The 17,730-nt window shown below is 39.3% G+C and overlaps 2 protein-coding genes across 2 annotated transcripts in view; one reads left to right on the top strand and one right to left on the bottom strand.

Moving 5' to 3' along the window:
* LOC105197169 (FK506-binding protein 15) overlaps window positions 1–17,730 on the top strand; it is a 264,070-nt gene that overhangs the window by 127,964 nt on the left and 118,376 nt on the right. The window lies entirely within an intron of this gene.
* On the bottom strand, window positions 5,463–9,073 carry LOC105203683 (zinc finger MYM-type protein 1). Its single transcript, XM_039452875.1, has 3 exons — window positions 7,762–9,073; window positions 6,542–6,771; window positions 5,463–5,729 (listed from the first exon to the last, which is right to left on the bottom strand). The coding sequence occupies exons 1-3, from the start codon at window positions 9,071–9,073 to the stop codon at window positions 5,463–5,465; spliced, it is 1,809 nt and encodes a 602-aa protein (XP_039308809.1).

Below are 17,730 nucleotides of genomic sequence, written 5' to 3'. Positions count from 1 at the left end.
GGCGGTTTTGTCGCTGTGCGGTCAGAGATTTTCCGGTAGAAATCGTGTAGCGAGAATTATGATTGTAGTTGGGGCGATAACGATTGTCGTATCTCTGATTATCGAGTACCTGTCGTTTAGAGATAGCTTTGGCAGCCGCGAACATACCCGAGCTCTTGCAGTCTGCTGTGGCCGACCCGGCCAGTGTAACGCTTCTCAAGTTAAGCGTTCATGATGATTTTATCGGCATTGGCGATAGAGAATGATCCAGATTCATGTAATCCTTTGCATGCTCGCTCTCTTATTTTTTGCAGGTATTCCTTCTTTCCGTTATGAACTATTGAAATGTGAGAGTGCATGTCGCAATAGTTGATGGTTCTGCCCAATTGAATGGCTGGGATTTTGTCGAAGTTTAATAGCTGCATAAGTTGCATATACGTTTTCTCTTTTAGTAGCTCAATGTCGTTCATGTCGCTCTCACCAACGTCAAGGAGTGATAGTGTTATATTAAAACCCTGGCCTCCGCAGTTATAGCCAATGAGACATAACGCGAAGGATAAGGCCACGATGATAATTAGCAGGAGCATGTCTACTAGTTGTCATCCGAGGTTTGACTATCGACTGCGTCCTCCGATGGCTGTGGGGGGGGGGGGTTCTTCCAGAGGTTAGTTATGGGTGAGGACTGGCTTCAACTTGTCCATATGAACGGTTCTTGCTAATTTACTACTTATTTTTAGTTTGACGCTATTATTTTTTAAAACCTTTATTCTTATACAGTATACTGGTCCCCTAACTTATGCGTCGGTTCTTTTAGCAGGTATGCCTTATCACCAACCTTAAAACTACGCAGGTTTGCTTTCTTATCATAGTAGCGTTTAGCTTTAAATTTTGCGCGCTCTAGATTACCGCACGCTGTTTTTTGCATATCTTTGAGTTTGTTGTACAAGTTAGTGAGATAGTCTGCATAGCTTTTGTTCAATATATCCTGTGGTAGTATCTCGCAAGTCGGTGTTTGCGCAACCTTGCCAAAAACTAATTTATGAGGGTTGTATTGAGTCCCCTCATGGACACTTGTATTATAAGAAAATCATGCCAACTTAAGGTGGCTGCTCCAATCTTTTTTGCTTATCATGATTTGCTTTAGGTACTTCCAGAGGATATAGTGTGAATACTCGATGGAGCAATTTGCTTGTGGCCTGTATGCAGTTGTTGTATACTTAGTTATCTTAAATCTCTTGGCGATTGCCTTCATCAAACTGGTTAGAAAATGTGACCTTTGATCGGTCAAGAGTACTTTGGGGACACCATAGATACTCATAAATTCGTTGACGAAGGCATCCACTACATCTATAGCGCCAGCACGTTTATCGAGATTGCCAGTGAACACTTAGTTAAAAGGTCTTGTATAGTCAAGATATAAAATTTTCTATCGTGTGAAGTAGGGAGAGGCCCTATAATATCCATTGAAATCTTATCGAAGACTGCGTTTGTTGTGTCGGTCAACACCATCAGTTGTTTTGTTTTTCTTTGGACTAATTCTTTCAGCTGGCAATTCCGACAGTTTTGTATGTATGTCTGAATGTCAGCTTTTATCTTAGAGTAGTAGTGTTTTTTGCGAATTTGGCGATATGTTTTCGCTATACCTTTGTAGCCTCCGATAGCCAACGCGTGATTTTTGTATATTTCTTTTCTTGCGCCTAATGAGGGTAACGTTATCTCGTTTCGGCAAACTGTCACGGTGACGCCTGTATTATTTAAAATGATTGAGGTTTGTTTATGGACGCTTTTTTATTTTACATTGCTGACATCTCCGTCACATTTGGATAGTTTGTGGGTCAAGTTTTCTAATCACATCTGAAAGATAATGTACAGCTTCACTAAGTGTCTTCCTCTCTATCACGTTTGAAACTCGATCTTTTCTCACAGCACGTGGTTACCAATAAATTGATACTCTAAAGCCGCTCAGTTGGAAGGATAGGTGCGCCTCAGAACAAGAGGTGTTCCGCGAGGGGAGACGTGTGGGGGAAATCGGCCGTGGCTTTTGCCGTAAGCGGTGGGCGGGGGGGGGTGAGATGAAAAGGTGGGGGGAAACAAATTCGATTGTGCGTTTATTTCGACTCACTGTATATGTGTGCGTGAGAGCGGGGAAGGGTTGATGAGGCTGGTTCTTAGATACTGTACTTTCTAATATATTATAGCGGTGAGATAGGAGACGACCTTGAGTCTCTGCCGCCGCGTGGGAGGTGGTACGGCGTAGCACGACGCGTTACCTGCGGTTAATCGCATTGACGCTCGTTGCGCTTTAATAAATACGAGGTGCATCTTTATTTCAATGTGTCATTGTTTACATAGGGAAATTCTAATTTAGAATAAGTAGGAGAGTATACTTTTTTAGGAGGATATACTATGCATCATGACGCGTTATCTGCGGTTAATATTAATCGTATTATCTACGGTGCATATTAATAATTATTAATAATGGTAATGGTAACGTACATCTTTTGCGATAGATGGTGGCTTCTAAAAGCAGAAGAAAAGTATATTTTTTCAGGAGGTGTTACGATGCTTCGTGACACGCTATTTGCAATTACTCTTATCAACGCATGGTGCATAGTAATAACGACAATGCATAGTGTTTGCGATAGGTGGGGGCGGGGGGAGAGGGAGGGTTCTAAAAGCGGAAGGAGAGTATAGATATATTTTTTTTTTTTTGGAGGTGACACGATGTATGTTGACGCGTTATCTGCGGTTAATTGGATTGACACGCGGTGCATACTATTGGTAATACATCATTGCATCTTTTCCGATATATTATTTCGTTATGTAATTTATCAAGCTAGACAAATTGTGTGGTTTTGGGCGCTGCTTTGATTTACGATAGCGCGCCTACTATTTGCATTTGTCTAACGTTGTGAGTTGCGTAGATATTATCGTTTGCAAACTCATGGTGATGCTCTTTCCTTATATGGTTTTGAGGATAAGATTTTATTAATTACGTTGTCTGTGTTCTTGCATATCGATGCGTTGCGGTTTTCTAATAATGTTGGAATTATTGTCATGCTACGATTTATTTGTCTGGATAACTTATGTAAAACTGCTGCTGTTTAGCAGAAAAATTCTTTATTTGCGCATAATCGTGTAAAGTGTTAAAATGTATAACACGCTGTTGTATAAAATATAAAAAATGGTGAGTTTGGAAAATGACGTTCAACAAATGTTGAACAGTGAGTTTGCAACTTTGTCTCAATTGGATCAACTTCAGAGTATTGCCGACAACGCTCCTACGTTCTCAATGCTAGAGATATTGCAGGATACGAGGGATGCGAGAATGCCCTTGAGTCAAAATTTGAGACATATGTTAGGATTCATTGCATATATCTCTCTTTCGCACGATATGTGGAAAGCTTTGATCGATCAAAAACGTTTTGTGCTGTTACACCTACACTCGAGCAACGGCGAGGAGTTGCAATCTCCCGATTGTTTTATACATATAAAAACATTGAAAAGTTTACGTTGCGATTTGGCAAATTGAACAGTGTGCCATTGTTACGAATTGAGACATCGACAGCCTATCTAACATTATTTAAAAGTATCATCTACAACATATTTAATCTGGAGCATTGCGTGAATCGCTTGATTTATTCGCTGGCCGCGATAACTGCGAACGTTGACGCGAAACTATCGCGATTTCTCTTCCGTTTACTGTTTCCGATCATACTAATATCCCGAAAACTATACGCGAATACGAATCCTACGATAAAAACGATATCGTCGAATGTGAGTTGCTAGCTTTATACTTCGGTTTGCTCTACGATAATTAAACAATGAAAGAAAAATGTTGTACTCAAAGAGGAAACTGCTATGAATCATTGTACTATGAAATAATAAAGATATGTGCAACTTCAAATCTTTAATAAACTTTTTTGTAGCCGATATATAATAACGATAATAATAAACGAAAAAAATACAGCTTTCTATAATGCCACGACGTCACACGCATCATTACCCGCCACATCGTTCACACGTACATGTTTCTCTACAATGCCACATCACACGCACACGCATTACCCGTTACATCGCTGTCACGACATTACACGCACGACAATATCCGCTACATTGCTTACATGTACATTCTACAGCGTTTACACGTACACACGCTTCTCAATGAATAACAAAAACCCAATTTTATCTGCTTTACATTTTGTGTATCAAAATAGTCGTATTTGTAAGGACAATCGCAATTGTTCTTGCATTCCATTGCATAATCTGAAAAAAAAACAAAATGGATATATAACAACAAATACATTAATGACAAAAATACAGTAACAATGATACTCATCACCATTCCTCTTCCTTTCTTTCTCCATTACCAGACGTTTTTCCAAATACACTTCAGCAGTGGTTAGTATCCTGAAGAGAGCGGCAAAATTCCAAATACACTTCAGCAGTGGTTAGTATCCTGAAGAGAGCGGCAAAACTGCTACTCCAGTCTGTTTCCATCCAAATGACATTGTTGTTAATTCGTTCTAATTGTCTACGTACATCGATCACTGCCGACTCTCACTCCTGCATCCTTTTACGCGGCGCTAAATAAAAACATTATTTTGTTACACAATACATATCTTTGTACACTACACCTATTGTATTCTCCTACCATGCTGAACATTATTCACTTATCACGCGCAAATTTACCTATAAGTTGTCAAGCAAACGTAGGAATACTGAATTATGTTATATAAACACTGCAATATATTGCATAAGAATAGCAAATCGATAATAGGCTTACCGCATCCGTCGAATAAACCACCGTTTTCTCTTTAGCAAACAAAAATATAACTTTCTAAATACCAAAAATTTAATCCCAACTATTCTATTCCCATAACGATGTATACTTTGTACTACATTACTACTGATTATACTCTGTCAAATAAAAAAAACTTACAGCCTCTAAACGTTTAACATTGCATCATTTTCAATTAACGAAACACTCGTATCATTATGCGTGTAGCTACGTTCGCTAGATTGCTTTACCTCATCTCGGAAACGCAACCGCAAAGTGCGCTATCTCTTCTCTCTCGCTCAAGCACACACATTCATTATATTTTTTAAACAAATAAAACTTTCAAATTTTTTAGCTCCATAGCGTCTTTGACTGCATGCCTGAATGCCTATCGCTGCAAACGTACAAATATTATTACTTTTACATAAAAATCAGCTTTGAAACAAACGATTTATAAAAATTAAAAAATAAAAATATAAAAAATACTACCTTTTTACTATTCAACGTTGCGTACGTCTATTGTCAAATAAGGACTCTTTTTCGATTTGTCGACAGCTACATCGAGAACTCTCTCGATCATGCGCAGCTTCATATTTCTTCACGAGGAAGCGAGCAATTGCGATCTGACTTGTGCCTTCTTCCACCAATGACGTCTGCTTTTACCAGCGATATCTCGAACATCGTATACGTCTATGCATATTAATCATTCCCCAGTTTCTCCTAATGAACGAGCGGTGTAATAGAGACCTTCTTCCACTTTTGCACTATACTGCTCCATGCCCGAATTTTTTGTAACAAGATTCAAAAACGAATCGACACCTCCAGATGCCCCTTTGTTGCAAGCTGCTTCCGTCTCTGATACCGTTGTGCTGCTGCTATCAGCGTTATCGTCAATCTCGTCATCCTCGACAACTTTTAGCACTACCTTTTTGTACTCCTCCGCGATATTCGACGTAGCTGGTCGATTTTGCTATCACAGGCTGTCGACAGAACGCTTCGTTGTGAATGTCATCGCGGTCATTTCAATATTTCGTAAAGTTCTCTGTCCAAGCGTAAAACAAAGGTGATTCTATTATATGCTGGTCAAAACGTTCGGACAATTTGTGATCTACAATAAAATTGTCTAATTCGGAAATGATAAAATGTGATAAAACCCTCTTGACCGTGACCAGAGCCGGACTAAGGCAATCTTGCGCCCGGGGCAAATGTAGAATATTGCGCCCTCACCTTAAAGGCATATTACAATAAATAACAAAACGCAAAAGTGTAGTATTTTGTTTTGTATCTTTGCATTTTTTGTAGTTTTTATCTACTCAAACTGCCAAAGTGCTTCTAATCATAATAAAAGAAAATGCAGTTTAAAAATTAAATTTTTTGGTGTAGAAACTAACAGTTTTAGTCTAACAATAAGAGATTTTAACTTTGCTTTTGCGTTTTGACATCCTGTATTATTTTTCTACAATTAGTTAAAATTTTACTATTTTAACTAAAATTTGAATGCGTTGACAAGTCATTCAAATTAAACATGAAAGTGTTATGCGTAAAATAGTAAGACAAAATAAAACGTGTGCGAAAATAACAAAAAGGAATTTTCTGGTATTGTAACAAGTTTTTTTATTATACAAAAGATATATGTTTTATTCTGAAGACAAATATTTAAAGAAAATTATAAAAATTTAAACATATTTATAGAATATTTATATATATTTTTTAAATTTAAATTAACAAAATACAGTAAACAATTTCAAGATTAACAAAAATAAAAGTTTAGGTAAACTTCACTTTACGAGCTTTTAAAGTAGAAAAATCTTCTATTAAGTCACTATAATCTAATGACTTCGCCAAATCCCATTCAATAGATAACAAACTAAGATTACTTATCCTATCTTGATTCATAGTTGATCTCAAATAGTTCTTAATTATTTTAAGTTTGCTGAACGATCTTTCAGCACTAGCGGATGTCACAGGTATTGTTAAATATATTCGATAAGCAACTTGCATATTAGGATAACCTGAAGTTAAATTATAATCATTTATTAACTGTAAGACCTCTAAGTGATTTAATTTGTGAAAATCTTTATTTAAAGTTTTTAATAACGTTTTTGCACTTATTACTTCAGTAACAAGTTCATTTGAGTTTAAATCCTTATTATATTTTAAAGCTAGATCAGTACTATGTTTTTTTAATTCATCTGCATCTAAAGATGAAAGACTTTTACCACTAAGAAATTCAAAATCAGAAGCAACTTTAGTTAATTCTTGGAATCTCCAATTTAAATGACTAATTATTGTGTCAATGACTTCCAAATAGGTAACTTTAAATCTGTCTTCTTCAGTCAGTGATTGGCTTTCATCTTCCGCTTCGTAAAAAAATTGTTTTGGAACCTTTCTTTTACGCGTTTCTTTAAAACATACCTCGATGTTTAATGAAGCAGCTAAAGTAGAACTTTCTTTATAAAAATCTACGATTTGATTTCGAGTGTCCATTATATCATTTTTTAACCCATCAATTAACGTACTTGCCTGAGAAATAGATAGTTCTTTTTTCTGCAATGCTATATTCACTTTGTCAATTTTGTTTAGAATATTGTACCAAACTGTAAGGCTACATATAAAATCATAATCAATTTGTTTTAAAAAACTATTGGCAGCTGATACAGTTTCTACATTTCTTTTTAATTCAATAATTTTCTCTAATGCTTTAATAACATTTTCAAGTTCCTGACATAAAGCAGCGATCGCTCTTTTTTTTGATGACCATCGAGTATCTGATTGCTTTTTTAAGGAAAAATTTTTTAAATTTGCTGTTAAAATGTCCCATCTTTCTGTTGATGATGAAAAGAACACAAAAAGATTTTGAACAGTGCCGAAGAATGACATCATTTTTGAAGTTACACTGGCCGCGTGTACTCCCACTAAATTGAGGGAATGAGCTGTACATGGAACAAAATAAGCAAATTCATTTCTTGCTAATATTCTAGCTTGTACTCCTTTGTATTTACCGGCCATGTTTGACCCGTTATCGTAGCATTGAGCTCTGCAGTTTTCTATATTTAGTCCATCTGTTTGAATCTTGTTAATAATTTGATTAGCTAATGCCTCACCAGTTTTGCTTTTTGATTCAATAAAATCAATAAATCTTTCCTCAACTTTATATTGCCCATCATCTGTGAGCTTAACATACCTAATAATCTGTACCATTTGTTCCTTGTGAGAAATATCAGGAGTGCAGTCGAATGAAATCGCAAAGTAGGTTGCTTCTCTAATATCATCAAAAATTTTATTTTTTATCTGTTTGCCCATAAGATGTATAATTTCATTTTGAATTGTTTTAGAAAAATATGATACGGTTCGATTTGGATTATTCCTAATTGAATCTACATGTCGCGCAATTTCTTTATCATATTTTGCAATAAGTCTGATATTTTTAAGAAACATTCCTGATTGACGATCATCGATATTGTCTGATGTACCTCTTAAGGCTAGATTATTCTCTGCACAGTGCAATATGGAATCAATTATCGCAGTTAAAATCCGCTTCCACTTATTTTTTTCCATTAGAATATTTTTTTCTATATCAGAATTAATAGTGTGTCCAAGTTTTAGGCATTGTTCTAATTCCTTCCATTTAATAAATGCATTTTTATGTTCTACGCTGTTTTCGTGATCAGGAATTTGAGGATTCATTTTTCTCCAGTTGGAAAAACCGCTATCAATATTTGCAATTTTTGGAGAATTCATGCTGTTTTTGCTAAATAGTAAACAAGGGAAACAAAATACTGCTCCTTTCGATCTACTATACAAGAGCCAGTCCCTCTTTACTTTTTCACCATTTGGCATACATTTGAAAAACCATGCTGCAGAAAAATGACGCCCGTCGTTACTTGCTGAGTGGGAAAAATCTGCTTCCGTATCATGAACTGGACCATGAGCTACCAAGGCACAAATAAAATGTTCATTATAAATGTTCATTCTTTGCCAAGTAGCGGGATCACTATAATTTATATTTTTAAATTTTTGTTCTTCCTCTGGATTACATTGTTCTTCTGTAGAAGTACTGGCAATAATATTGGATACTTTGTTTTTTTCATCTTTTGATATTTCTCTCGAACTAGATTCATGAACATCGCTTGAACTAGACGTAATTACAGGAACATTATCTTTTTTTTCGTCTTCTGATATTCCACTTGTATTTGATTCTGTTACTTTTGCAATTCGGGCTAAGCATTGCTTCCAATTTTTTGCTAACTCTATTTTTTCTTCTTCTTTTCTTTTGCGTATCTTTCTTAGCTCTGCTCCTGATTTTTTTGACATTTTAATCGTCAATCTACTATAAACTGACATAAAAATAACATTGAAGAAATATTAAATAGTTGCGGTATACATTTAGATATTTTTATAATTATACTAAAAAGAAAAAACATGATTTACTACTATAAAAGACATACCTTTTATTTTTTTTTTAATTTCCTCCCGGGTGGGGAAGCTAGTGCCTTCCGTCTACCGTTGTGACGATATAGCACAGGTTCTCTAATTCAGATTTTATTCAAACACTATACAAAGCTCGAGGACAGCAAGGCTGTCCCGGCGGCCGATTGTGATGCAATCGACGGGTAAAAAAAATATGAATAACGGGCGAACATGTCCGAACTTGTAAGCGGCCCCAAACGGACGTATTAGGCCTGTCGCACATGAAATGCATAACAAAGCATAAGCACAGCATAAGATCGCTGGATCAATGAGCATCTGTCATAAAGTCGCCATATTGATTTACATAAGATTCTCATTGATTTAGCGGCCATTAGTTTGCCTTATGGGCCTGTCGCACATGAAATGCATAACAGAGCATAAACGTAGTATGCTCTGTTATGCATTTCATGTGCGACAGGCCCATAGAGCATCGGTAGAGGCGCCGGCGCTTGACGGCGCCCCCTACAGCGTTGCGCCCGGGGCCGTCGCCCTCTTAGCCCCCCCTTAGTCCGGCTCTGACCGTGACAGTCGCCGAGCAGAATGTTTACGTAGGATGGAATGTTTGCAATGATACCGATGTCTATATATTTATAATCCGTTTTTGTTAGGAGGTTTTTTCTCTCTAATATCCATACGAAGAAATGTCTGAAAAAAAACGTGTGTATTTTTTCATTGCGTAGAAAGTTCGAGATTCTACATACGTACGCGTTTTTTCGTATCTTGTCGCTGCTACCTTTCTGTTCCGCATCGTCATTGTTTCTTCTTCTCTTTGCGTTTCGATTCTTGCTGTTCTCCTGCTTCAAAGGAATGTTGTCAACGTTTTTGGCGCTGAATGTTTGCTTCTTCTTTTACGAGACGTCGTTTTTGTACTCGACGCGAATATGTTCCTCGCTGGGAAGCGAATTCATCCTTATGCGATGTTGCTAGTTGTAACATTTTTGGGAAGAAAAGTCATGTAATCTGCCAATACGATTAATTTGCTATATTTTTTATCTTTTATATTCATTGACCATGCGTACTGTTTGTACGTAATAAACATTTTATTTTCCAACAGTATGTTGTCTATATACGACACATCACATACATTTATGTACTCAGGAATTTGTTTGGCGGGTTTTATCGTCGTAGCTATTTCGTTCAAAGACTCAACGTTTCTGGCTTGGTATAAATTCTAAATAGCTACTGTGTCATCAATGGTCAGTTCTATGGGATACGGTTCTAAATTAGAACCGTAAGCGTACATCACTGCATTTTTACGGGTGCTCTAATCCTAGAGCGTGACCGATCTTATGTGCGAGCACACGAAGCAAATGCATTGTATTCGGAGGATTCTTGTTCAATCGTATATATTATGGTTCTGCGTTGTCAATGTGAATGTCAGCGACAGCGATGGATCCGTTGATGGAGAAGCCGATAGGTATCGCGTGTGCAACATCTCCACTTTTTCCGTCAAATGTTTTTGTGCAAATTTGAGCGTTGAATAAATCCGAAATCGTGTGTCTATTCGCTTCGTACGATATCATAATGGGCCTCAATATTTTACGCTCAAAAATTAACGGTATTTTTGCTGTCCACAAGGAAAATGCCTGTTCAGCCATTGTTAGAGTCGGTTTATCGGCAAATTGAAAATTCCACATTAAATGCGTTTTTGTTCACTTTAGCGTTTGTCTATTTTGTTTGTAATGTGGAATATCCCGATTACCGCATCGCGGTCGACGCATCACATCTAATGCCGCGTTATTCAAAGTACCGTCACCAAACAATTGATAATATTCTTGAAAGACCGCGAGTGCATGGATTACACTCGAATTATCTATTGAAAGCTGCGTATTATTGCCGTTAAAATAGCCATATTTATGTATAAAGATACGATTTCACATCAACATCCTGAAACACGCAATTCTCTGGTTTGACAGCAAATATAATGGTAACGACAAAAATGAGCGCGACGTGCATCGCGAGCAGTTTGAGATACGACACTTGTGACAAATCGATTAACGTTAGATAAGTTGCGCATTCGCGACTGGAAGAATATTAAACTAACCGAGTTGTAGTTTTGGCTGCTTATAAAGAATGCGATCAATAGTTCAAAGATAAAAAGAGGATGGAGGAAATGTCGGTGAAAAAAGATACCAATTGCGAAATAACTTTTTTATTTGTCATATGAAAATCGTTTTTATACATTCGTTGCATATCGTTGCAATATTGTGAATTTTACAATATTGTGAAAGCGTGTAACTATGTGCATTAGTAAATTTGTAAGAGATAATATAATCAGCAAAGAAAGATTAGACTTGTTAGTAGTACTGCGCTAGCGGCAGCTAGCATAATTAAAGCATTGAATCGCCTAAGTTTATCAAAAGAGAAACAAAGACGGTAGGAAATTTCTTATCGCGGCTGTGGTCGTCATCGGCATCATCCGTGTTAGACGTTATCACTCTGTTTTTACAGTGTCATAGAGCGTATTTCCGTCAAGTCATTAGCGTCGGAAGAAGCAAAAGGCACCAAAAGTCTTTCATCTCGTTTGCGGTCATCGTCGATATCTTTGATTTTTTATCATCCTCGATGATGTCACCATTACCGCCACCGTCGTCGTCGTCGTCGTCGTCGTCGCAGAACTTGCCAATATCCAAATCTCGAGTCTTCCTCCTATTTCTTGTTTTTTTTTTTTTCTCTTGATGGATGTGGAATTGGAGGTGGAAATAGATTCTTCGTGCGTTGTGACCATCCGTACAATTTAATAACGTTATCCATAGCACAATTTTTGACATGACGCCTGCAATGGAACGAACTTGATGCTTTCAAATCCCTGAGTCTCTCAATGTCTTCGAAGTCAACCTCGATACTGTCTATTCTGCACCAGTGATCCTCGTCAAGATACTATTGCAGCCACGTCTGTTTTTGCGGCCCTTTGATGTTTATGACGACTTTGTTGTCCTTACCGTCAAACAATCGTCGAGCACAGCGTATGTAATTAGTTTTTTTGCTTGTCAAAACTCAATATCGCCATTCTTCCAGTGCAGATGATGATGATGAGCCGTTAGCTTATTCGCTTGTTGTTTCTCATCCTTCATCAGGGAATAGTGGCGCACGAAATATGCGTAAGTTCGTCGTCTTGTCGCAGTACGGCTACTTCCTTGACGCGAAAATTTTCACCCATGATAAACCCTTGAAGATCTACGAAGATGGATACGTCAATCAATTTTCACGTGCGTGCCATTTTTTGTCGAGAAAAAAATTGTTGCAAACGTATTTAGATTAGAACGAGCGATAGATGCGAATTGTTTGATTTTGCGGAAGCGAAAGCGTTTTTTTATAGATCAGCGATGACACGTTGCGTCACAGTAGTAGTGCTAGCATTGATGTTATCTCTATCGAGGTTTGCTGTTACTTACATTAGTATTTGCTACACAATTTTGCGTACTACATTTGTTAAAGGATTATATTACTCCACTCTGTCATGAATAATGAGGCAAGAAGCCGTAGTGTTTTCCGGAATGTTTTTTTTACACTCGAATTCGATGCGAACGTCTACCGTGGCGCTTTTCACCGATTTGTTTTGCCTCGAACAATCGATAACCACGAGAGGGCCATTATCCAAAAATTCTACGAGACAAAAGAGGTTTGCGATTGCATTCGTAATAAACTTTTCTAAATTTTGTGTACATATCATACAGTATAGCGTACTTATGATTATTGTAATCTAAATTCATATTGTCGTAAGGATAAAATTTGGAATTTAAATATAATTCTACGTTGGTAAGTTTACAATGATCGAATGTAGAGGCGTCTTCCGCATAAATGTTTCGTTTTCCTATTTGCAACGTGAAAATAGTATATCGCGATTTCTCCAATTGCGTGGCAGTTTTTACGGCCTATGAATGTTTGGTAGTGCTCTGTAACAGCGGAAACTCGTACAAGTCCCACGATCGAAAGCTCATGCTAAGATATCGACCACTTTCCAATGTTTGTAAATTGTTCCAATTTGTTAGCGTCGTTCAACATTACGTGCGGCATCTTCCATTGTACTCTTAATAGAGTTAGGACCCGTTTGTCCACGGAAATGTTTACGATTATGCAATTAGGGCCGTTACGTGCGCGTATGAGAATAAGTTCGTAACGCGCATTGATAACTAAACGTTTGTAATCCTCGTAAAATCCTAGAAGAACATTGAGAGATAATAGCTAAATTCTCCCGCAGAGAGAGAGAGAGAGAGAGAGAGAGAGAGAGAGTCCGTTGCATCGTGATGTTCCATCCTGCGTTTTTTAATGTTCTGCTTCGTTCGTCGGTTAGCAATACATAGTTTTTTATTGTGTTTGTTGTACCTACGTTTCTACTTCTAGCAATCTCTACGCCATCGAGTTCGTATCGAATCTCATCGAACATAAACGCTACGCAATTATTAACTCTTCTCATTGGCATCACTGTCGGCATCCTTATCTTTCGATGTTGACGCCGCGTCAATCTGTCTTAGCGAAAACTTTCCCTTGACGTACAGAAAACTCTCGCATGGTAGAGTATACAAATTCTGCTGCTGTATCGGTATGCGTATCTCGCACTGTATCCGAACGTGGTGTTTGCGTACGGTTTGTAGGTGTGAGTTTCGATTTTAACAATACGATTTTTGAAAACGGGCTTACTTTCGATATTTAGAATATCCTGGGCCATATTCGTTTCTCACGACGAAACCGAGCGATCATAGAAACGCAACATTTGCTGCCGTCAATTTGCGTCTTCTTTCTTTTGTTCTCCCGATGTTGTTTGCGTCTCTCTCCGGATGATACGTTCGCTGTGCACTTCCTTTTGCGTGAGACTTGTTTAGAATAAGCATCATTTGCGTGCAAGCATATCTATTATTTTCGTTGTAAGTGAAGTCGAATCGTTACCTTTTCACCGCGAAAATCGATCGTTCGTCCGTTCTGATCGACGATGCGCAACGTGATATTGGTGACGCTCCGCGCAATGACGAGAAGCAATAAATGATTTGAGCCGGCATGATCTACAATTTATATCCCGGTGGAACGTTTGTCGCGAATTCGTGAATCGTGTGCATTGACTTATCGCTATACGCGCCTGTGGTAATATTACATTCTACACAAATAATATTCACATTCATGATGTTTACAGGTTCGTCGGACGCGTACCATTTGTTCGGTTGCAATACACGAGATAAATTCAATAGCGAACTTGTTCGGTTGGGTAAAATCAACGCGAAAAGCACATCGTATCTCACTTTTTATAGTATTATCGTCGGCGCGAATAATTATCGAACGTTCACCCTTTTCATCGTTGTCATCCTCGTAGTCGAAAAGATAATCGGTATCATCATTGATTGCGTCAGAATATCGTCCGTCACGGTTCTCGCCGATTATTCGTTACTCGCGAAATATAGCGGCTCTCAGAAATCTGTTTATATCTGGTAATTCGTACGATTCTGGGAATCGTTATCGTTTTATCGTCGAAGTAAAAATTATTGTTCGTGGAATCAACATTTGGTATTATGTTATACGTTTCAAAATTGGCAAGTTCCAACTCGTACTCGCCGTCGTTGCAATCCAAAGCGGGAAAGTAACTCGCCGCGAGGACGCTGCTTTTTCCGATTAGCGTGAGAGTCAGCGACATGTCGAGGATCGATAAACGTCTTTCTTTTTCGGATCAATCTCCCAAAGAAATTGTAAACACAATTGTCTGCAAATGTTCTGATTGAACGTCTGATACGAATGCCGATTTTACAGTAAATTTATATTGTTCATCAAATATCGCTTGAGTTTCCTCGGCATCCGAAGTTTGCCAAAACCGTCAAAGTTATTTCCTCTCATCGCGATATTTCCTCTCTTTGCATAACCAACACAATGAGTGCCCGACCCTGTTGAGTCGTCGACATTTATAATTTCGTTCTCATTGCGACGCAGCTTCGTCGGAAGTGCGTCTCGCATAAATACGCCCCTGAAAAACGGAATACGCAATCGATAAGCCGAACGATGCAACTGCTCATTCGTCGTGATACCGAAGCGCGGCAATTTAAGCGTTTCCAATGTTTTTGTCCACAACGTTTTTTTTACTGTTTTTCTCTTAACACCGCTATCACATTTATACGGGAACAAACGTAAACCTCCAACGCGTGATTATGACGTTGCATTTCCTCGAGTTGTTGTCGCGCTGCTTTGTTAGCATTTACAGCTTTTGCCACGCTAGCCGCTCCACCCGCCAGAGTTCCGAGTGCTCCTAATAAAGGTAAAAACGGTAGGATGCCTCCACGTTTCATCATGGGAAGTATTCTCCTCTTCTTTGTTGTTTTTTGTCTACATCTGTTCAAGCCCGTACCTAATTTCGTTTTTGCTTTCGTCGCAGCTCATATAGCGGTCGCGGCAACTCTCTCGCCAAATTTTGCGTACTTTGCTCTGATTCGTTTACGCGTTTTTTCCGCGTGCGCTTGATCGGCAATGTGACGATCGGCGAGATTGCTGTATCGCGAATAAGCGATGTCGTGCTTGCGACACGCCGAATCTAATTGTTTAATACCTTGATAACCGCGCGCTAATTTCTTTATTAGACGAGTGCCGGGCCCACAAAATTGATATCCTGGTAAGTAGTAAGACTAGGCGAGTTCTAACTCGGGAGCAATGAGGGGGGGTGAGGGGCGAGGGGGGAATGTAGGCGCGGGGGTACCTGCGGTACGTACCGCGGAGTGAGTGATGATCCGCGAGGTCTGACATGGGAGGTGGGTGGTGACCCGCGAGACCTAACTTGGGAGGTAGGGGTCAGCCCGCTGAACTGACCCGCGCGTGGGAGTCAGCCCGCGGTCCTACCCGGGAGTGGGGAATGATACAGGGAGTGGGTGGTGATCCTCAAGATGCAGTGGGTGGTGTCACCCACTGATCTAGAGGTGGGATTGAAAGGTGGGGGTAAGCCGCGCGGCAGAGCGGTATGTACCGCCGAGGATGATGTTGGGGAGAGAGGGGAAGCCTGCAATTAGAACCAGCACATCTTGTTTGTAAAATACCGTGTATTTTCCGCGGCGATTTCCGCGGCGTATTTCGCGGCGGTTCTCCACGGTGTATTTCGCGAGGCCCGCCGCCGCCCGCGCCCGCCGCCGCCGCCCGCGCCCGCCGCCGCCGCCGCCCGCGCCCGCCGCCGCCGCCCGCGCCCGCCGCCGCGCCCACCGCCCGCGACCGCTGCCGCCCGCGCCAGCGCGCGAAATCGGCGGACAGAAAAAAATAAAAAAATTTCTTAAAAAGAAACTTACCACCACCGCTGCAGCCGCCGCCGCTGCTGCCGCAGCCACGACCACCACCACCACCACCACCACCACCACCACAACCACCACCACACTATTAGTTTAATATAATAAGTCAATGGTACGTACTATCTGTACCACACGCTGTCCCGTGTGGTGTCCACTACAATAATAATGGAGGGAAGTCTAAAGCTGTATTGTACCACACGTTGCTCCGTCATTATGGTGGACACCACAATACTAATCGAAGCAGGAACGAATTCCTGCTCTTCCTCCGCGCGGCGATCCATTTTTTCTCGCGACCCGATCTCAATTGCGCGACGGTATAATTGCGACTGACGAAGGGCTCGCTCAGCGAGAGCATCCTCCGTCGCATCGCGTATTTTGACGGCGGCTAATCACTAAGGTATACGATTACATCGAAGACGAAAGATATATGATTACATTGTAGGCGAAGCAAACGCCGCTACTCTATGCTTGCAATTATATATTATTAATTGTTTTTTTTTCTACCTAATTTTTGTTATTCTTCCTGGATCCATTTTAAAGGCAGTATTCCACTACGTATAACTTTTCAAGTCTCGTAATTTTTTAGCCTACCGTTCGAGAGATATAGAACATTCTTTATTAAAATTATATTTGCCGATGCAGCTCTCAGGCATGGCCTTGACAATGCTCGATTCTTCCCCTGTGGAATGTTATCGTTCGCGTGACGCAATCACTATCAAGGCTATTCTATAAGAGACTAAACGCAACTTGTAACACTAATATGCATTATAATATGGGAAAGGTTTATAACGAGATAAACTCTTTTTTATACGTTTCACATTTTTTTTTATTGAGTATGTAATACATCGTGTACAATCATTCTATTAAGTAGTTAATGCGTCGTATATAGTAGTATCAATAGCGTAGGCTATTAAGTCACATTCAATTTGCGAACTCTTATCGTAAGATTTGCGCAATAATTCTGTCGCGTCTGGTTTGTTCATGGCAAAGTTTTGACGCAAAAATGTTACAAAATATTTAAATTTCTCAGTCGCGGTTGCAATGCTCTGATGCAGCGTATAATATAGGTGCTCCACACAGTGCTCTAGTTCATACATGAATAGCATGGTTGTAGGCTTGAGGTAAATACTTGCATCGAGTAAAGATAACTTAACAATACTTTCATCACGTAATTTCACGAGTTGCACGGTAAGGTCATGAATCGGTAACGATGGTGCTTTGACTGAACGAATCGCTCGAAATTCGCACGTTTAT

This window comes from Solenopsis invicta, chromosome 8, assembly GCF_016802725.1.
Source record: "Solenopsis invicta isolate M01_SB chromosome 8, UNIL_Sinv_3.0, whole genome shotgun sequence".
NCBI classification, from domain to species: domain Eukaryota; kingdom Metazoa; phylum Arthropoda; class Insecta; order Hymenoptera; family Formicidae; genus Solenopsis; species Solenopsis invicta.
This window is presented reverse-complemented; position numbering and strand designations above follow the sequence as displayed.

Coding starts and splice junctions, on each gene's coding strand:
- LOC105203683 (XM_039452875.1), bottom strand. CDS start 9,073: ATGTCAAAAAAATCAGGAGCAGAGCTAAGAAAGATACGCAAAAGAAAA. Junction 6,772..7,761: donor TAACGGGTCAAACATGGCCG/GTAAATACAAAG, acceptor ATTTAACTTCAG/GTTATCCTAATATGCAAGTT. Junction 5,730..6,541: donor CTACTTTAAAAGCTCGTAAA/GTGAAGTTTACC, acceptor AGCCTGTGATAG/CAAAATCGACCAGCTACGTC.